Here is a 21585-nt window from a genome sequence, read left to right as displayed (position 1 = left end):
TTGGCGAACTTTTGGTCTGAGGTCTGACGGATTACGTCAAGGTTCACGGACCAAGCACTTCCGAAATCCCTGGCTTTCTTCCTCCTGCATCATAGTGACATACCACTAGTGAGGTACAAAAACTCAATAGTGTGCTATCTGGTGAACACGGTGAGATCCTGTATCCCCAGACTCTGGAGGCAAACTGCGCTGCCCACCTTGAACATGTGGCTTAACATGGTAAACCAAATCATGGAGATGGAGGACCTTACTACATCCCTTAAAGGTCTACAAGAAAAGTTCAGGAAGACCTGGTACCATTGGATAGCCCTTCAAAGCTCAGAGGAATACCGGCAATTGCTCCGCACTTAAAGGGGTTGTCCCGCGCCGAAACGGGTTTTTGTTTTTTTTCAACCCCCAGGGGTTAAAAAAGATCACCGGACAGCGCTTACCTGAATCCCCGTGCTCCGGTGACTTCTTACTTACCCGGTGAAGATGGCCACCGGCATCTTCTCCCTCCGTGGACCGCAGGGCTTCTGTGCGGTCCATTGCCGATTCCAACCTCCTGATTGGCTGGAATCGGCACGTGACGGGGCGGAGCTACACGGAGCCCCATTGAGAAGATAAGAAGACCCGGACTGCGCAAGCGCGTCTAATTTGGCCATTAGACGGCGAAAATTAGACGGCAACCATGGAGACGAGGACGCCAGCAACGGAGCAGGTAAGTGAAAAACTTTTTATAACTTCTGTATGGCTCATAATTAATGCACAATGTACATTACAAAGTGCATTAATATGGCCATACAGAAGTGTATAGACCCACTTGCTGCCGCGGGACAACCCCTTTAAGATATCAAACACCCTGTGTCACCCCCCTCCCCCCACCTCTATTCGTTACTCTTTTTGTGGATTGTTAGTAAGTCTCCTATATATGCCCTGGCTTTCGGCAAATGTATGTGAGAAGCTGTGTTATCCGAGATATGGAACGGCAAGTGATGCTCTAGGGATTGCTCCCCCGGAGTCATTATACACGTGCAAGGGTTTTCCTGGAGTCCGCCCTATCGCCAGTTATGGTCTCACCGGGGAAGAGGAATGGAGACATGAGACTTCCTAACGATCTTTATCCCTATCTTTCTCTGGTTTTTCTTTCCTGTACACGTACACACGTGTGGAGGAGAGCAGTAGCGGCCCTGGCACCCACTGGAAGAAAATGTTTATTTCTGCTCTTGTCGTTTATGCAAACTAGAATAAGACAGATGAAGCGATTTAAATTTTTATTTTGTCAAAAGAGAGTAGAAGGAACATACTGAAATACCAGGTAATACATAGCAGCCACGATAGGAATATGTATAGGAGGGCTGGGTTATGTTTTGGCTAAAAGTTGTAAAAGGTTTAGAGAAAAGGTTTTCTCCGTGATCCTGTAAGTGAAAACGAAAATGATAAATAAAGAATTAAAAAACGACAAGCAGAAGCACGAAGGCTTGCAGTATCGCCACCTTCACAGCGCAACGTTACGCTATATTGCATGTGTATCTGCACTGCCGTGGACCATTCACATTGGTGTGGTACCTAACCCCGCCATGGTTTAAAAGGCTGTGAAGCCCAATTAATCCCCAGTGTTATCAATTTTCCTGTGAAACTGTGCAATGTTGTGGGGCTTGTTAAGTTTTTTTTGTTGTTTTTTTTTAAATTTTTCTTATACAAACAATGGGTTCTATTCTGTGTGCAAATGCGCGCTCGCGAGTAAGCCCACCGATTCCAAGGACAGGACCCTGGCCTGTATGTGCTGCTACATCTTCCATTTTTATGGAAGTGCCAGCGATGGTTGAGTACATGAACTCTTATCTCTGGCAGTGCCAATGAAACGAATGGAGAGGTGGTGTGTGTGAGCGGCTGCCATTCACTGCCCTCCATTAGGGCATGCTAGAGCCCTGTTCTCACGATCAATAGAGGTCCCAGCGCTCAGGCCCACATCTACCTGAAAGCTGTTCCCTATTCTGCAGATCAGGGGGATAACTTTCAATCATGACACAGGCACTTTTATAGAGCATCAAATACCTACTGGGTGCCAAAAACTCTTACAGACACCAAAGCTTGCAGTGGGTTGAAATGGGCCGTACAACCAGATCGTGAAGCATCCCATTTTTTCTTTCTGTATATCCCAGTCCATTTTTTGTGTTGCACATAGTGAATGGGTTGTATAGCCCTACACAGAAGTAAATGTATTAGTGACTAGGAAGTTCACGGTTCCCATGTGATCAGCCAGACTGGAGTCAGCTGAGAAAGCAGTGCCAATACATGAAAATATAAAATCATTTAAGAAAAGGCTTTTTGGCAGCGATGGAAGCTGATGACTAGTGATAAAATAAGGATGTTGGTCTGGTGAAAATGACTTCAAGATGGCCAAAGATAGTTGCTGCCCCATTCAACCCCTACAGAGTGAACTGCTACCCCTCTACCCCATCCGCTGAGTCTGCAATAAAAAAAGGTCGCCCAAGGACCAGATATGATTGAATGGTTTCAAGGACCTATTCTTTGTGGGCAGGAGGTTCTAACTTCTAGAAGTGTCCCACATTTCAGGCAGACCACATGGGGATGGGAACATCCCATCACCCCAGGCCCTACTCACACGATGCGATCCCATATAGAAACTGACTGGTAGGTTATAAGTGTGTCCTGAGCCTTGCACATCGTACATAATGTAGGGCTGCTAGGATCCGGACATCTGATAAAACTCTTTAGAAAAAGATCGTCTGGGTCATAAGATAAATGTTCTTGTCTACAATCGGTCCACAAGTCTTTCTGTGCTTCTGCAGATGCTCTTCATCAGTCTTCCATTAACAGGCAAGCAAATCTATTGCTGGGATCACACTGGGGCTGGTTTTTGGGGCTGGTGACCACTTTGAGGTTTAACCCTTTTTTGCCCACTTTTCCTTTTCTCTTAGACCTGCCTGCTGCCTGCTTAGTCCTGCTCCGGAAGTGGTCCTGCGGGATAGTAGACATTACAGCTTGAATGCAGTCCTGATAGAGCTTCTCCAGGGACGGACACGCTTTAAACAAGCCTTCTAAGGAGGATGACATCTTGAGCTGCTGCGTCAGATGATGCACCAAAGAACCGCTGTAATGTCTGTAGAGGAGAACATCACAAATGTCAATCTTGGATATTCCATCTAGAGCAGAGTTTTAAGGCCCATTTACACGTTAAGATAATCATTAAAAAGATTTGTTTTGTATAATTTGCTGATGGACACTAATGTCCATGAGCAGCTGATCACCTTCATTTGCATGTAAATGAGCCTCTGGGAGCTGTATGCAGAAAACTGCAGGTGGTCTGTTCTCTGCATTTAGCTTTGTTCTGCCACAGGCTTTCTGCTGAATACAATGTAATCAGCGCTCCCGAGAAGAAGAATACTGCAGGATAGACAGCAAACATAGCGTGCAGTCTGTTTTATCTTCTATCCGGCTGACGATGGATTTTATGCTCACCTAAAAATCATTGTTTAGCCAAAGAGTGAAAGAGGGGAGCATTTACACAGAACGATTATTGCACAAATTATGGCTTTTGAGTGATAAGTGTTGCGTGTAAATGGCCCTTAAGACTGACACATAATCCCTCGTCTTTCGGCCTGTGGTACGTCACCAGGTACATCACATGTTTCTAAGGCTGCCAATACATATTAGATACCCCCGTACAGTGGCTGAGCATGCATGTATTCAAGATGGAGAAAGGCGAGAAGGCTGCACATCAAGGGATGGGGGTGGCAGAAATCCTTCAGTTGGCTCCCATCCACATAAATCGCAGCATGCTCCATTTTAGTGCAGACAGGCTGCATTGATCTCTATAGAAGCCTTCGATAAAACAATTACATCACAGATTTGTAGGCGGATACTTCTCAGGTTGCTTGGAGACCAGACAGGAAGGTGGCGGAAGGCGCATTGGGCTTGCAATTTTTTTTTTCTGCGCAGACGATCCGCACTGAAAAAAGATTAAATCCAAGATCGCCTGCAAGCATTTTACTTTCCGCAATGAATCACAGGTGTTCTGCAGCGGAAATCCGCCTCTGCCATGTGCATGACGCCTTAAGCATACAGAAATGCACAGCCATCAGTCTTCCATGGACTGCGATGTGAAATGCATGGTCATACACGGTTCTGCTACATAAAAGTAAATATAATAGGCTATGCTTTTCCATCCCACAAAAAGGGCACAGAAACCCATCTATTGTTTGACTACTACAAAAGAGAGAACGTAGCATTTAGGAAACCCAGAGCCTACAGTGGGTTAAAGACGTATGTGTTTACGGATGCCAGTGCGGACCTACTGTGTGTGGGCACGTGGAAGAGAACTCACATTTTTGGTGATGCCATGTTCCTAACTGGCACAGTGGGGTGATGTTGGTTTAAATACTGATCGTTCAGTCCTTCTCATCCACTTATACAGTGAATGTGAATGATTCCTCAATGTATCTGCCTGTATAAATGGGCTGCCGGAGCAAATGATAAGTCGCTAGGTGTAAACTGACCCTTACGCCAGGAATCTGCCGCAGCGGGCGTTAGTAATATGCCCCATGCTATGCTTTTACTAGCCACAGCAGCCTAATTAGAATACCCTTGGGATTACTTCTGATTCAAAGCGAAGCTGGCATCATTTATACGGTTCGCGCCGACGGCAGCATCTAATGACATTATGATTTCTACATATTCAACCTGTCGCCCATAAGTGACAAACTACAGAGAACAAGTCCATCTCTCCCTACTTGGGGCGGCCCTCAATATGGGCAGCATTAGGTAAAGTGGTTCCCTTTAAGAATGTATTCATACACTGAGGTTTTGGCATACAGCCGAGAACCGCATGGCCAATCCTGTTTCATGGAGAATTGCTGCATCCAGCGCTGAAACTGCGGCACCTCGCTAGAAACGCACTTGTGGTTCTTAGTCACGTGGCACAAGGGCACCGTGTAAGGTCGCTATTTTACTTAGACAAGTGTTTAAGGTTCTTCATTCACCACCTTCAATGTGGGCAGCGATTATACCAAATCTCACCTGCAGCATCTTAAGACTCCCGAGTCGGGCAGATGTACTCTTGCACATGAGCCAGCCAACTGCCTTTCGCACAGTGCGGAATTTACGCATGCAAAACAGTCAAAATACAGCCCTCCCCTCACCCCAAGATTTTTTGCAGCAACAGCACAGCCTTTCACCCGGCCGCCTCTAGTGAGCGCACCACCGCTGGTTAGGTGATGCAGAAGCGACCAGCAGGGCTGCGCTCACTAGAAGCGGCCGGGTACCTGGTAAAAGGCTGTGCGGATACGGCAAAGCAGCGGGTGGCGAGGGGAGAGCAGCTGATTTCTAGTCAAATTCTCCACCAATGGTGCGGATTCTGATGGTTTTGGATAAAGAAATGCTGTGGAATTTCCCCCTGTAGTAATCCCGCCCTGCGGGAACAAACGCTTACACCCCGTTTATGATGTTTTACACACTTATCCACCAACTATGAAAAAGTGGCCTGAATGCAGCTTCTTGTCAACATGTGCCAAAGTTTTAATGCAAACTGTCATTAGATAGTGAACTAATCCCTGGTATCTAGAGAGGCCCCAGATTTATCATCCAGTAGTCTCAGGCTTTATTCACACAAGTGTTTACCACCTGAGGCATTTCATTCCAATGCATTCATTCACATGGGCGAATTTGTGGCGCATAAAAACGTTGCGCCGTAAAAAAAATAAAACATACGCAACAGAAATTGGCGGGTGCTTTTACACGCGGCTGAAAAAGATAGTTCTGGATCTATCTTTTGACCAATATATGCTGGCAGGCTCCCATGGACTCCTATGGGAGCTGGGGAAGAAAAAGGGAGGGCTAGGAAGTTTAGCAGCGTCCAACGCAGGGAAAAGCTTAGAGGTGCCTCTTTGTAGGCGTTCAAAGTCATTCCGAGGATTTATGCCGAGCGAGGGATTTCCAGGCTGCGGTGTATTTTTTCGCTTACCCAGGCGCGTAAATGGACAAGAAAACACTAATTAAGCCCTCACTGTGATAAATCTAGTGCATTAGGACTGTCCAGTCTAATTTTGAACCAACTCCCAAACCGTAATAGTAAATCAGCTCCTAGAGGATTATACATACATGAGATCTCAGTTAATAAGCTTTCTCATCACTAAACCCAACTCTTCCCACAGTCTACTGCTCCCTTTATGCCCAACAAGAAACTCCCGGTTCTTGTTTGCCCAAGTGAACGCCCTCGTCCAGCCTGTTTAGGCAGGCAGACCATCGTTGGCAATCAGGAACGTCCTGTGAAACACTGGATGATCAGTGTTTAAACGCAACGAGAAGCCAACGAGCCGCCGATGATTTTTATGCCGGCTGAAACTCAATGACAAAGAAGCAGCAAAGACTATTGTTCGTCGTTGGCTCGCATGTAAACTGAGCGACTGTCACTCACTTTTGTTCACTTTAACTGTTTTTGGACCAATATTCTGCCTAAACGCACCTTTTGTGCTTTACAATCTGGGCGGTGTGAATACTGTCAAGTCCTGACCTGGTAATATCGGGCTCCGGCAGTGGAGTGCAGAGAAGCTGATTGAAGTGCAGGCCCATCTGTAGACAGCACTGCCACTGGCAGAAGATATGGGCGTCTTCCATATTCAGTCTCTTGGGTTGAGCGCCGAGCACTTGCATCCTCCGGATCTGCTCACAAACCGATGTGAGCGCCTCTTCATGTTCATCTGAGAAAACACAAATTGTCCGAAAATCAATATCCACTGTGAATTTACAAATGACCATATAAAGGGGCTGTCCGGTTTAGAAAACCCATTTTCACGGACCCCATTAGTGAATTCACATTAAGTACCCCGTTGCCAGAATGTACACTTACGCCCAGTGGTGTTAAGGGGTTAAAGGGGTTCTGTCATTAGAAAACAAAAATGCTATACTTCCCTATTCCTCTCTGGCAGCCTTCTTACTGGATCTTCTCCCTGCTGATCTTTTCCTGTCTCCTCCAGTCACCTCACCTCCAGCCGGCCGATTCTTTGTCTTCCAGTGACGACGCGTCCATTGCTGGCATCCTCCTTCCTGCTGGGCAATGTACCCAGTCACTAGTGATGCAGCGTTCATAGCCTAGCAGGGACTGTCGAACTATTGCCGAGACTGCACACGTGGGCTCTCTCTCTGCAATAGTATATGAACTCTCACAGCAAAACATCGCACATGTGCAGTCTCAGCAATAGATCGGCATTCCTTCCTAGGCAGTGAATGTTATGTCACTAGTGATGTCACCTACACTGACCTTATGGAAGAAGAATGCAGAGAATGGACGCATCATAACGAGAAGAGGAGGATCCGGCCGGCTTGCGGTGAGATGACCCAGGAGACTGGAGAAGATCAGCGAGGAGAAGGTGCGGTAAGAAGGCGGCCTGGGGAGGAATAGGGGAGTATTCATTTATTTTTTTAAATGACAAAACCCCTTTAAGACTTACTGCCAAATTTCTCTACCAAAAAAAGTAGAGCCTAGTACAAGCATATACTTGGCAAGTGAAGTATGAGGTGTCTGGAATCTGGTGCTCTTCTCCCCGGTACCGTTGTGTGATGAGGGCAATCATAACTGGTGAATGCCATGACCGATTCGGATACCGCTCCTCCATATGGGAAAATGGCAGTTTGAAGTTATGTTATGATGACATTGCTGCTACTGTGATGCTGACAATACCATAAACTGCCCAGAATTAGAAAACATGGCAGTTTGTTATCAAAAGCAGCTTCACTCGTCTGAGTCTCGTGTCTGGTATGGCAGCTCAGCTACTTTCAAGTGAATTATGCTGACTTGTAATACCACACACATTCTGCGGACAGGTATGGCGATGTTTTTGAAAAGCAGCATGTGTTTTACCAATCGCAGCCAACCCCTTTAACATGAAAGCAGTGCTATTGTGTTCTTGAGGTCTGCTACTGCTCAGTTGCTCTGACCTTATGTTCGCTTCTCTGGCGCTGCTCTAGGTTTTATGCATGAACTTTTATGTCTTTAACCCCTTAATGACATGGCCTATTTTGGGCTTAAGGACGCAAGGATTTTTGGCGGATTTTCTTCTCCATTTATCAAAAGTCATACTTTTTTTATTTTTCCGTCGACGCGGCCGTATAAGAGCTTGTTTTTTGCGTGCCGAACTGTCGTTTTTATCAGTGCCATTTTTGGGTACATAGACTATATTGTAAAACTTTTTTTGTTTTTTTTTTATGATAGCAGGGAGAGAAAACGCATCAATTCTGCCATAGGTTTTTATTTTTTACAGCGTTAATCATGCAGCATAAATAAGACAATCCATTTTTTCTGCGGGCCGGTACAGTTACAATGATACCAAAATTCTTTTAATTTTTTTTCCACTTTTCTGCAATAAAAACCCTTTTTTTGGAAATCTTTTTTTTTTCTAAATCGCTGCATTCAAAGTCCTGTAACTTTATTTTTTCATGTATGGAGCTTTGTGAGGGCTTATTTTTTGCGAGACGAGCTGTAGTTTTTATTGGTACCATTTTAGGGTACATACGGCTTTTTTGATCACTTTTATTGCGTTTTTAGGGAGGCAAAATGCTAAAAATTTGCATTTTGCCTCAGTTTAAGCATTTTTTTAACGCTATTTTCCGTGCACACTCAAAAGCATGTGCAGTTTATTGTACGTGTCGCTACGGACGCGACAATACCAAATATGTGGGGTTTTAATTTTTTTAACCTTTTTTATGCTAATATGAGGAAAAAAAAGCATAAAAAAGGAGTTATTTACATTTTTTTTTTTAATTCATTTTTTTAATCTTTTTTTTAATACAACTTGTGTCCCCCTGGGGGACTTTCACTACAGTACTGCCCATCGCTGTGATAAGGCATGGCATTGGCAATACAGGACGCCAGTGATAACATCGCGAGAGCCGGCCAAAGACACAGAGGGAGCGCGCTCCCTCTGTAAACTTTTTCCCTGCCGCGATCTAAGTAGGGGAAGGGGAAAACAGCGGGGGGCGATGCCCCCCCACTGTTGCAGCGGGACGCCACCTGTGACTGACAGCCGGCTCCCGCTGCGGGATAGCGTGGGATCATATGTGATCCCGCGCTATCCCCAGGATGTAAGTTAACTTACGCCCTGGAGTGGGAAGGGGTTAAGGGCACCTTCACACAAGCACATGCACATGCACATTTGCACACGCCTCAGCCCATGTGAAGGGGCCCTAAGACCTAGACACTCACTTCTGATTGGGAGATCTGAGTTGATCGGTGCTGGGCTTAGAATGGGTGAATATGCTTGGACTTGAAATGAAGGTGACATTCATTAACACGGAGAACATCTTCCTACTTGTAGACTTACCTGGTTTATTATGAACGCTGCGCGCTTCTCCGCAGACGATTCCCATGAGGAGGGCTTTTACGTGATGCAGTTTTACTTTGGGTTGTGCATGCGTGATCCAGTAACAAACTACGGCCAGTAGAAGTCTATGGGAAGGCGGCGCGAACTCCAGGTCACCTATCTTCACATCAAGGCCCCCTAGCAGCACCTTTAGAGATATTTCTGATGGAAGCTAAAAGAGAAGGCGATAGCGGTGAAGTCATTTCAAGACATGTGAACATTATCGCTGCTTAGCTGTTATATGACATCATCTGTCAAGGTACGACACTTCTAACCCTTCTTCGGACGCTTTCACACAGCAAAGTATTGAGGTAAGTATTCCGCTTCGGAATTTGTCATCCAAAACCCGGAATGGAACGAACCCATGGGGGAGGTGCAAGTCTTTCCAGTAGGGCCCCTTGACTAGAGCGTATGCAAATTTGCGTGCGCCTCAGCGCTGTTTTTGCGGAATGAGCTATGCTTTTTTGCGTACATATTGGCGTATTTTACTGTACTTTTTCCACCCGCAGGGCATGTTCATGTGCGTGGCAAACAAGACTCACTGCTTGAAATGGCTAATGAGTTCCAGATGCAGTTTTCCAGTAGCATTACCTAGTGTATCGTACATCATCTTGTGTATTTGCGCCCCCCCGCCCCCCTTTGACTTCTATGGGGATCTTTGGTACTTAAATGCGCTGAAAAGTTGAGCATGCAGGTCCGAAATGCGTGCAAAATACGGAAATGTTAATGAAACCATTGAAACCAATGAGTTCTATTCGCTGGGTATTGCACATGTAAATTTTGAGTGAAGGAGTCCTTCTCGTTTTTCTGTGTAGTTATTCTTGGTTTTGGCTTACAAATGTGTCCTTAAAGGGGTATTTCATTTAAACAAATATATATTTTGAGGGATGAAGTTTTCAATATGGGTTAACCCTTTCCAATTCACTGTCTGATGGCTGAAGACATTCTGATTGAAGCCTGTACAGCTCTGATGTCGGCACACTTCTGGCAGGATATTCTTACTGTATATTACTGGCCGCTCTGTTGCCGGGGGCCTCTCCAGCATGTCCCATACCGCAGTACTAGCTTTAGCCAGCAGATGGCGCCATTGTATAATGGCAGAAAGAGAAAACCCCCTAGGAAACCCTAAATCTAAAATTGGATTGCAAAGGGTTAATTTATGTGGGTTTTTTTTTTTTATATCTAGGCCCTCAAAACAACTTCAGAATTTAATTGCCCCCTAAAAAAGGCATTTCAAACCTAAATCCAACTCACAATCCACTCCCTTCCAGGGAGGTGCTGAGGACTCAAATCGAACGTGGTCAGATCAAATACGTCATCAACACAGATAATCCTCATTACTTCAGATGTGTCAAATTGTCATAGGGTTGGCCATGTCAACTACAAGCAAGTACAGCACATATGGAATAACCAAGATCTGAACTTGACCTTCAACCTCAATTAACTCATCAGAGCAATCAAGATGGCTCTATTCCATCTTCAAGGTCTTCTCCTAAATCGGGAAGTGCTAGTTCAGACAAACAACTTAGCTGCATCATTCTATATAAACAAGGAGGAACTAGGAGCAATCCGCTGGAAAAGAAATGTACCCAAAATAATGCTGTGAATGGATGTGAGAACTATGGGAATGGTCCCTCAACAACAAAAACCTTTCCGAGGCTCACAACCAAAATGGCCTGGTTTCCTCTATTGCTAGTTCCCTTTCGAAGAGTCTATCTGGAGCTTCCATGTCAAGCCAACATTCTAATTCCACAAGGGTTTCTACATTCCAATCCAGATCAACTTCGTTGTAACAACCTGGAAACGGAGAAGGATCTAGAAAAGTCAAGTTTTCGTGGGCACATAGTATCCATGCTTCTTGCTGCTAGACATCCTTTCACTATTAACCCCTTAGTGACGAAGCCAAATTTTGGAAATCTGACATGTGTCACTTTACTTATAACTCCGTAAAGGTTTTGCATATCCCAGTGATTCTGACCTTGCTTTTTCGCCACATATTGTACTTCATTTAGGTGGTAAAAATAGACCAATAGAACCTGTGTATATTTATTAAAAGTGACAATATTGAGAAAATTTTGAAAAAAATTGTCATTTTTTTCACGTTTTCAACTGTAATATCTCAAATATGTGCAAACATACTGTACAAATTTTTGCTAAGATATATATTTCCATCTGTTAACTTTATTCTGGATGCACGGTGAAAAACTTTAGTTTTTTTTTAACCATTTAGGAGACGTACAAATTTAACATTACTTTTCAGCATTTTGAGAAACACTGTTTCCTGCACCAAGCCAAGATTACAAGGGCTCATAGGTGTCAGAATGATAGATACCCGTACAAGTGACCCCATTTTAAAAACTACACCCCTTAGGCCTCATGTCCACGGGGAAAATCAGGCCCGCTACGGATTCTCCATGGAGAATCCGCAGCGGGTCCCTCCTGCCCCGCGGACATGAGCGCTTAAAATAAGAATAAACTTACCTCTCGCCCGCTCCGGATATTCCCTTCGCAGTGGCTTCATCTTCTCTCCGTCGCGGCCGGATCTTCTTTCTTCGGCGGATGCGCAGGGCATGTCGGTTACGTGCCCCGCGCATGCGCCGGCCCGAAAAAAAAAAGATCCGGCCGCGACGGAGAGAAGATGAAGCCGCGAAGAAGGGAAGATCCGGAACAGGTGAGTAAACTCCGATTTTGGTCTCCCGCGGATGCGGACGGCTTCCATAGGCTTCAATAGAAACCCGCGGGAGACCCGCACGAAAATGGAGCATGGTCCAGATTTTTTCATGCTCCATTTTTTTTTTAAATCCCTTTTATTAACCATCCGCGGGTATTTATCTACCCGCGGGTGGTCAATGCATCCCTATGGGGTGCGGATCCGCGGGCGGGAGAAGAGTTAAAATCCGCTGCGGATTTTAATTCTTCTTTTGCCCGTAGACATGAGGCCTAAATGTATTCACTGAGGGGTGTCATGAGTATTTTGACCCCATAGTGTTTTCTTTTTTTCAGGAATTAATGCAATTTAGAGGAGAAAAAAATAAAATTTCATATTTTTTACAAATGTCATTTTAAAGACTTTTTTTCTATAGTGCCCATGAAAATGAGTATTGACACCCCAAAAATTGATACCCGTTTGTCCTGTATTCGTAAATATACCCATTGTGGCCCTAATCTTATGTCTGGATGCACAATGGGGCCCAAAATGAAAGGAGTAGTCAGTGTCTTTCAGAACAGAAATTTTGCTTGAAGGCCTTTTAGGCCCAATAGCACACTAGTACAGCCCTTGAGTGGCCAAACCCCCCCCCCCCCCCCCCCCCCAAAAAAGCACAAATGACCCCATTTTGAAAACTAGACCCCTTATCGAATTTATCTAGTGGTGTACTGCCTATTTTGACCCCACAGTTTTTGAATGAATTCAAGCAAAGCAGAAGGAAAAAATTATGAGTTTCGTTTTTTTTGGCAATTCTGTCATTTTAAAACAGGTTTTTTTTGTACAGCACACACATAAATGAAGACTTGCACCCCAAAATGGATCCCTCTGTTTCTCCCGTGTTCAGAGACATACCCATTGTGGCCCTAATCTTATGTCTGGATGCACAACGGGGACCAAAATGAAAGGAATAATCGGTGGCTTTCAGAACAGAAATTTAGCATGAAGGTGATTGAGGCCCCATTGACCACTTGTAGAGCCCTTGAGCGGCGAAAACCGTAGAGAACCCCCACAAATGATCCCATTTTAAAAACTAGACCCCTTAACGAATTCATCTAGGGGTCTACTGAGAATTTTCACTCTACAATTTTTGAATAAATCTAAGCAAAGCAGTAGGAAAAAAATTACGATTTACATTTTTTTGGCAATTGTGTCAATTTAAAAACTGTTTTTTTTTGTACAGCACACATAAGAATGAAGACTTTCACCCCAAAATGGATACCCGTTTGTCCCGTATTCAGAAACATAAACCTTGTGGCCCTAATCTACTTACAGGACACATGGCTAGGCCTATTATGGAAGGGGCACCCGTCGGATTTCAGGGTACAACTGAATTAATTCCAGGCCCCATTGCCCACTTATAGAGCCATTGAGCGGCCAAAATGATAAAGAACCCCCTCAAATGACCCCCCTTTGAAAGGTAGACCCCTTAACGAATTCAACTAGGGGTGTACTGCGTATTTTGACCCCACAGTATTTGAATGAATCTAAGCAAAGCAGAAGAAAAAAATTACGATTTTCGTTTTTTTGGCAATTCTGACAATTTAAAAAGTCTTTTTTGTACAGTGTACATAGGAATGAAGACGGTCACCCCAAAATGGATACCCCCGTTTGTCCCGTGTTTAGAAACATACCCATAATCCACTTACAGGACCCATGGCAAGGCCCATAATGCAGGGAACACCCGTTGGATTGCAGGGCACAACTGAATAAAGTCCAGGCCCCATTGCTCACATGTGAGGGGAAAAAAAACAAAACAAAAAACTAAAAACTCCCACAATCTCACACACACACTTTTCGGCCTTCCCCAAATCTTAGATAAAAGTAATCATATGAACTGTGTGTTGTTGTTTTTTTTAAAGACAGGGGTTATTAAGGGGGCCTGGTTGGGATAGGTACATCAGGCAATAAAACCGGGTATTCCCCCTCCTCTCGTGCTTTTTGTGGGGTACTTCTGACTGGCACTTCTGACCTCAGTGCCAAGGACGAGGATTTCGCTGTGGCAAATCCGCCTGCGGCCGCTAATCCTGGGTTTAGCCAGCCGTGTGGACGAGATTTCTCAGAAATCTCGTCCACACGGGACGGCAAACCCGCCGTGCCTAAGCCGGACTGCGGATTCGCCGCCGCAGCATGTTCATTTTTTTTTTTCTTCCACTGCGGCCGCGCTCTTCTCTATGGAAGCGTTGGCCGCAGAGGAGAAGTAAACAGCCAGGCCGCTTCAAAGCCGCGGCTAAGTGCCGCAGGTTTTGAAGCAGCGGATTCCCGGCAGAAATCTTGCGGCTCTTCGCTGCAGCCAAACCACGAGATTATCGCCCGGAATCTGCCCAGCGTGAACCCAGCCTAAAAAGTGGCACCTTCTGTGTGAGACCGCCGCACCTCCGCAAGCTTAGCGGAGAAGGCGCTCAACACAGAAGGCGCTCAACAAGCTGCTCCTGGAACTGCATGAAGGCAAGCGTTCCCGGGGCTTCTTGTAAATTACGGACTACAAGTAGCTTTCTGAATAACGCCGTGCTCACGTGGCCGTGTGTGGAATTTGCTTGCGTAGGCCCGCAGTGGATCCCAGCTGTGAGCCGGCTGCGACCCTGCGTACGGCCATGTAATGTACTGCGCATAACTGCCTACTCATGCAGGCAGTCATGCGCAGTCCACCTTTTTTTTGTTTTATTTCCCGCACTGTCGCTTAGCGATGACACGGGTATCCGCAGCCCGTACACAAGGTAGTTGCGTATGGGCTGCGGATATATTCGCGACCATAGAGCACAATGGGCTCTATGTTGCAGATATCCGCGCTAAAATAGAATATGCTGCGTTCTCTTTTCTGCGAGTGGATTACGTAATTTCAACCCACTAATGTGAGCGGAATTGTCTAATCCAATGCGATTGATCTGCATATTACCACGGATCAGACGCATGCGGTAATCGCTAAAGGTAGATCGCTATCTTTTTATCATGTGGCCGGGGACCGCTCACTGCTCCAGGCTCTCGGCGACGGTTGGTCGCCGGGAGCAAGGAGACTTTAGGTTTCCTAGGCTCCCTGCCTCCTGCGCATGTGTCCAGCATTTTGCTGGTGGTCACATGCGCAGAATGTTGTGAAGGTCCACGAAGGAGGAACCCGTCGGGGATCAAATACGGAGGCCTCCGGTAAAAAGTTTCATTCCCTCTCACCGATCGCATCGGTGAGATGAAACCAACTTTTTAAAAACTTTTACGTGATCGTCATTATCCATTGGATAACGGCGAACACGTGATCAGGAACCACTCACCGCGGCCCCCCGTGACATCTCCAGGCTCTCGGCTAAGTTTTGTAGCCAAAAGCAGGGAGATTTTAAATTATCCTGGCAATCCACGGCTTTTGCGCATGCGTCTGCCGCTTTGGCGACGGGCACGTGCGCAGAAGTTGGGGTAAGGTCCGCGGATAAATCCGGGGGCCTTAGGTACGCAATTTCATCCTCCCTCACTTATATGATTCATGAGGGGAGATAAAACGTCAGCTTTTTAAACTTATTACTTTTTACAGTTTTTTTTTTTTTTTACTTTAAATGATCACTGTTATCCATTGGATAACACTGATCATGTTCCCGGTGACATCCCTCTGCCCCTAGCTACACATAGTAGCCAGAAGCAGAGGGATTTTAAATTTCCCGGGGCCTGAGCCCCTCTGTGCACGCGCCCGATGATTGACATCGGGCGCACATGCCCAGAAGGGGACTTCAGGTCCCGGAAGACCAGGGGTGCGTATTTTCACCTCGCCTCATGGATCCGATCCATGAGGGGAGGTGAAGTTAACTTTTTTGTGATCTCCGCTATCCATTGGATAGTGGTGATCACAGGGACATCTACTGGTTCCCAGCTACCTTCAGGAGCCGGTAGCCAGGAGATTTTAAACTTACCGGGGCTCCCGACCTTCTGCACGTGACGTCATTCGTCTGGTGCGCATGCGCACAACAGCGGCGACGGGTCCCGGAGGACCCCCTTCACCGCGGGACACTTGGGAGAAGGCGGATAAGTAATTTCAGCTGCCCCTCAAGGTAGCTGAATCTCACTTTTTTCCACTTCATTGCGATCGGCGCTATCCACTGGATAGCGCCGATCGCATTGCCGGGGGAGGGAGGGGGGGGTGCCCGCAGCCCAGGATGACAGCTCCATGCTGTTGGCTACCTGCAGGCACCGACAGCATGGAGCTGTCACGTCCTCAGCTAAGAGGGCTTTAATCCAAAGAGGATGTATGTTTTTATGTCCTCTAGGATTAAAGCCCACTTAGTGAGGACGTAAAAAGGCAATGGGGCCGTCACTAAGGGGTTAAGGTATACAAAAGAATTCAAATAGCAGATTTTACGTTATACCAGTTGAAAAATATCTCCTCCCCGATGTATCTGATGTTCTTCAGTTCCTGCGAGAAGGATTCAACAAAAGGCCTAAAAAGCTCAACATTCTTAAAGTCCACTTTTCAGCAATTTCATCAAGATTTCCATGGAAAAGTTTCCAGCAATTCTCTAGCCAAGAGATTTAATAAGTGTCTGAAGAGCCCATGTCCTAAAGCACAGGCGCCTTTACCCTCCTGGGACCTAGGTGTGGTCCCAGGAGGGTAAAAAAGTAGAAGAGGTAGACTTCAAAAATACCTCTCATAGAAAACTGCATTCCTGGGGGCCATAGTCTTATCAAGACGTGTTGGTGACCTCCAACTGCTCCCCACTTACCCTCATAAAGCATAATGGGCTGAACATCAATACTGCACTAGATTCAGCCTATGGCAAAACAGTGCTTAAAAAAAACACAAAAAAAAACACAACAACCTCAGACTCACCATTACAAAGTTATTTGTCAAATTTGAAAAATGGGGTCTGGTCAAGAAGGCCAAAAATGGCTGTATCTTTAAAGGGAGCCTGTCACCTCCTCCTATAAGGACCATAAACTAAGACTAAATGAAAAGTCATGCTGATTGATGGAACACCAACTTCCTGAGGTGACAGCGTAGGAAAGGGGAGCCTGGAAAGTATAAAGTTACACCCCCAGACTCAGTGGGACCTGTCCAAATGAGCACCATAACTTAGTTTATGGTGCTTATAGGAGGTGACAGGTTCACTTTAAAGGGTTAAGCAAAATCGATACTTACTGTCTTACCTGTGGAAGTTTAGAAAGTGAGAGGTCTTTGCTGATATCGTCACTGGCATAACTTATTTCGACTACGGATCTTCTTAAGTTACCCTCAAATCTGTGAAACTCGACAACCAAGAAATTCTTACTTCTTCGAGCTTCCTTTTGTGACTTACGGGACGCATGTAGTATAGCATAGATGAATCTGCGAAGAGGCTTTGTAACGAAGTGAGCAGATGGCTTTCTAAAGTCCTCAACCTGAGGATGAAGAAACACTCTTCTTAACACCAAAGCATCACTTAGCAATGGAGAGAGTTCACCTCTTGCTAGAACGAACTTCACCCATTCAGGCAAGTTGAGTTTCACTGCAGTCGGAGAAATATATGAACCTCTTAGAAAATATTGCTCAAGGTTTACAGTCTCATCGAGGCTATATTCTTCCATGGCAGAATACAGAAGCTGCCTGACCGAGTCACGATCCTTTGCCCTAAGATAGTTCAGCACATTTTCCATAGCTTCTTCCACATCTGAAAATCTAGACAACCAGTTCAGTAGGCCATGTATTTGAGTGTGCTTTCGTCCGCTATGGCTGGTATTTCCTATCGGTAGGTTGACCTTACTGAAGAAGGTTTCTAAAGCCAACAGGTTGATATAGTCATTCCCTGTGAGAACAGCAAAAAGAGGCAACAAGGCCATATTCATGTTGTTGTAAAAATGGCACAATTTTTGAGCCGAGAAGCATCGGGCTGGCATGTAGCACTCATGAGTTTCCTTCATGGTGACAATGTTTTTCCAATGAAAGGAGTTCTGGGGACAATATCCAACCTTTAAATCAAAGATGCAGAAGTCACTGTCAAAGGAAAGTATGGGGCAGTTCCATAGATTGGCCAACACAACTATTTCTCTATCGGCTTCGGCGAAACACTGGACGAAGGGCACTTGCAGGTTCCTCAAGACCTGAATGCACACCTCTCTACTAAGCAAAGGAAGCACACTACCACCTCTGCCCTTTGAAAGGTTCTGCGCCATCCTGATCTTATCCTTGAAACGCCGCTTCTGGGTTTCCAGTTTCTTATTCGATATGTCAAAGCCGCCATCAAACACAACGTAGGCTTGTATGTTGCACATAGCCAAACTTTCAAAGAATTTATTAAGGACATCAGTGAATTTGTCATAGTCCCCGCCATGAACAAGATCCAAGCCTGAATCAAAATGTAATGTGTGGTACAGATTGCTACCGTCTATGATTAATTTTGTGTTTTTTAGTTTTATTTCATTGAAGAAGTTACTATGAGAAGACACAAAGCTCATAAATCCTTGAATTCCCATGTTGAGGACAAGCTCGAGGGGACCTACAAGAAAAAGAATGGAACGTTACTTTCAGGATTACTAATATTGCTTCTAAATAACATGGAATTCTTCTACTGTACATTTATCTGTAATGTTCCCAGTATGTCAGAAGAGCGCATCGGTAAGAGATGGTTTTGGGCAATGGTGCATCGGGTCGTTGCTTTGACTTTCTAACGGACTTTAGAAGAATAAGTGCAGACTAGATACTATGGGGAACTCCTCAACTTTTCCTTTGCATACCTTGGGGCTTTCTAGGAGATAATAGACCACCAGTGTGTGATCGGAGTTGGCTTGGCCCCCCACCGATTAGAAGACGACACTGTTGTCCATACAACTGTGCAACTAAAAGCCAGTTGGTTATGACCCCCACCAAAGTAAAACATAACCTTTATGATATAAGTGAAATAAAATACCTAAGAGGATATTACAATTACAGCTCCCATAGACTAAAGTATCCATGGATCATAGATCAGGCCATAATGGTATAGAAATTGGAAGGCCACCAAGCGGACTCCCATCATGCTAGAATATGGAGGGATTCAACGATGGCCACAATCCCCCCCCCCATGTATACATAGAGCAGCAGTAAAGTCCTGAGCTCAAATATAACCACTAGCCCCCTATCTAGGCATCATCAGGGGAAAGAACGGGGCTAGGGACCTGAATGGCACAGAGCTGAAGTACCAGATACGACTGCACAGACACAGATGATGTTGTGTTGCTCTACTACCTGGTGGAGGCCTTAACCGTTGGACTCTCCACTGATCACATATTGATGGCCAAACAATAGACCATTTATGGGGTCCAACTCTCATCTCCAACTATTGCTGAGCTGCACAAGTTCTCTGGAATGCATTAGTTCAGGCAGTCAGCTTGATCCCCAATACTCACAAATATAAGCTTGCCAAAAACCATGTCTTTAGGGGGGCTAGACCTTCCTTCACCAAGGAAAAGTTATGTCTGCACCCCCAGCCTGGTAAAAAGAAAAAAAACTTCGGTACCAGTTAGCCAGTGGAAGAAGCGTGTTATTGCTCTCAGTGGGCCTCCGCCACACTCGTGTATTTGGCTCCGTGTGATGTCCAGGTTCATTCACGGGCAGCACGTGGGCCCATTATACCCTATATACCTCCAATTTTTTCATGCTAACTAATGTTCCACGTGGAAAAACTCATTGCATGTCCTATTCCTGAGCATCTACAGACCCCAAGCTGATTTTGAGTCAAATCTGCAACAACGATGTGGATGCGGAAATGCTGCAGAACTTTCGCCCCTGTCCAACGGTAAGACACCCTTGTCGCTCATAACAACCAATCATAGCGCAACTTTTATTTCTCAAGCTGCTGAGCTAAAATGAAAGCTGTAGCGTGATCGATTGCTACGGGCAACAAGAACGGGTAACTCAGTTTTGCTAAATGAGGCCCAAAAAGTTTTACTCTGCTGCAGTCATCGCTTGGGAGAATGAGACAAAATGGCTGCCAACGACGACAGGGGAGCGTTTTGTGTCCGTGATTTTCACGTCTGTTATAAGTGTGCAGCATCACCTTCTAACCGAGTATGCTGAAGATCCCCCCAGCGGGCGCACAATTCGTAAGGCTGCATCTGTGTGAATCCCCCATGTTTGTGAAGGTGTTCTGCGCTATAACCTGTAGCAGAGCGTACGTCCCCTTCTTCCTCCATGAGGAGACAATCCCGGGGATTTCGTACCCAGACGCTACAGATATGGCTTCTGCCACAGCCAGAACAGGAAGTCCCAGGTTTCATCTTCCGACAGGATGACCCACCCCCATTATTACAATTTAGTCAGCGGAGACTACCAAACAGATGGATTGGCCAGGCAGGTCATGATGATAGTGAACTCCTTCCTTCATTTGTCTACATGACCCCCTTACCACCGACCATGCATGATCTGCGAGGACACGTCCCAGAAGCCATTGCATCAGTCAATCCACTACAACGTGTACGGCAGGAACCTGACTACAGGCTCCATGGGTGTCCGGTGACAGAGGGGGCCCACGGGTGTCCGGTGACAGAGGGGGCCCACGGGTGTCCGGTGACAGAGGGGGCCCACGGGTGTCCGGTGACAGAGGGGGCCCACGGGTGTCCGGTGACAGAGGGGGCCACGGGTGTCCGGTGACAGAGGGGGCCACGCTGATCACCGCTGAGGTTACCAACATTAAAAATGTCTTCCAGAAATCGTTTTCAGTTTCCATTGATTTCCAATTTATGTATCTGAGTGTCATTAAACCGGAATTATGGGGGGATTCTAATCAAGAAGATCATTTGTAATAACCCTGTAGATCAGCGGGGGTCAGACTCATCAGTCTTACGGTCGCCTTCAAAGAGCCAATTGTAATTGTAAGACTGTATAGCGACAGGAGTCCCCCCGACGGTAACAGGAGTCGACCCGACAGCGGCCCCATTGGTAACAGGGGTCCCCCAACCGCGGCCCCATTGGTAAGCATCCCCAATAGTAATAAGTGACCCCTATCCCTACAGGCATTCCGGTCACGCAGCCTGCAGCGGTTAGGTGGCAGTCGTTTGTGTGACCGCTGACTTCGCACCTCGGCGCCTGCGCTGCGTACAGGACGGGCGGAGAGATCAGCGGTCACAGCCTGCACTGCCGCCGCTGGACCTGAGCTGCAGGCTGGCCAAGCAGAACGCCTGGTAAGTTGCTGCACGACTGGCTGGACCAATAGAACGGGGCGGTGGGCTGGATGTGCCCCGCGGGCCTTGTGGCCAACATGTGAACAGGAATAGCAGCCATCCTTCTATCGTCTGCATGGGGGGCAGCCACTCCCCGGGCCAGGCACATATCCTGCCAGAGGGCCATGGGCGCCGCCTGGCGGTCACAGTGCGTCCTTCTCCACCTGCAGGCAGTGACTAGCAGTTAGAGCAGTCAGCTACCACCAGCTCCTGCGCAGCCTCGGTGCGGACCTACCTGCGGCGTCTAGGAGGGCTGGGCAAGCGAGCCACGGCCGCTGTGCGAGAATATGCGTGCTAGACAGGCCGGCGCAGGAAGCGGGCAGCGGCGCGCAGCCTGATGACGTCATTACGAAAGGGCTTTATCAGCACAGGTGG

The 21585-nt window shown here is 46.3% G+C and overlaps 1 protein-coding gene across 1 annotated transcript; it reads right to left on the bottom strand.

The window, feature by feature from the left end:
- Positions 1–1240: 1240 nt before the first annotated feature.
- ASTE1 (asteroid homolog 1) lies at positions 1241–21544 on the bottom strand. Its single transcript, XM_066584569.1, has 5 exons — positions 21446–21544; positions 17185–18509; positions 9321–9531; positions 6515–6701; positions 1241–3106 (listed from the first exon to the last, which is right to left on the bottom strand). The coding sequence occupies exons 2-5, from the start codon at positions 18484–18486 to the stop codon at positions 2806–2808; spliced, it is 2001 nt and encodes a 666-aa protein (XP_066440666.1). The 5' UTR covers positions 18487–18509; positions 21446–21544; the 3' UTR covers positions 1241–2805.
- Positions 21545–21585: the final 41 nt, after the last annotated feature.

The sequence above is a fragment of the Eleutherodactylus coqui genome, chromosome 12, assembly GCF_035609145.1.
Source record: "Eleutherodactylus coqui strain aEleCoq1 chromosome 12, aEleCoq1.hap1, whole genome shotgun sequence".
In the NCBI taxonomy this organism is placed as follows: Eukaryota; Metazoa; Chordata; class Amphibia; order Anura; family Eleutherodactylidae; genus Eleutherodactylus; species Eleutherodactylus coqui.
Note: the sequence above shows the minus strand (reverse complement) of the source record. Positions and strands in the feature narration are given on the sequence as shown.

Excerpts from the sequence above, each read along its gene's own strand:
- ASTE1 (XM_066584569.1), bottom strand. The coding sequence starts at position 18,486 with ATGGGAATTCAAGGATTTATGAGCTTTGTGTCTTCTCATAGTAACTTC. Across the intron at positions 6,702-9,320 it reads CAGCGTTCATAATAAACCAG|ATGAACATGAAGAGGCGCTC; the intron begins GTAAGTCTACAA and ends GTGTTTTCTCAG. Across the intron at positions 3,107-6,514 it reads CCGGAGCCCGATATTACCAG|ACATTACAGCGGTTCTTTGG; the intron begins GTCAGGACTTGA and ends TCTCCTCTACAG.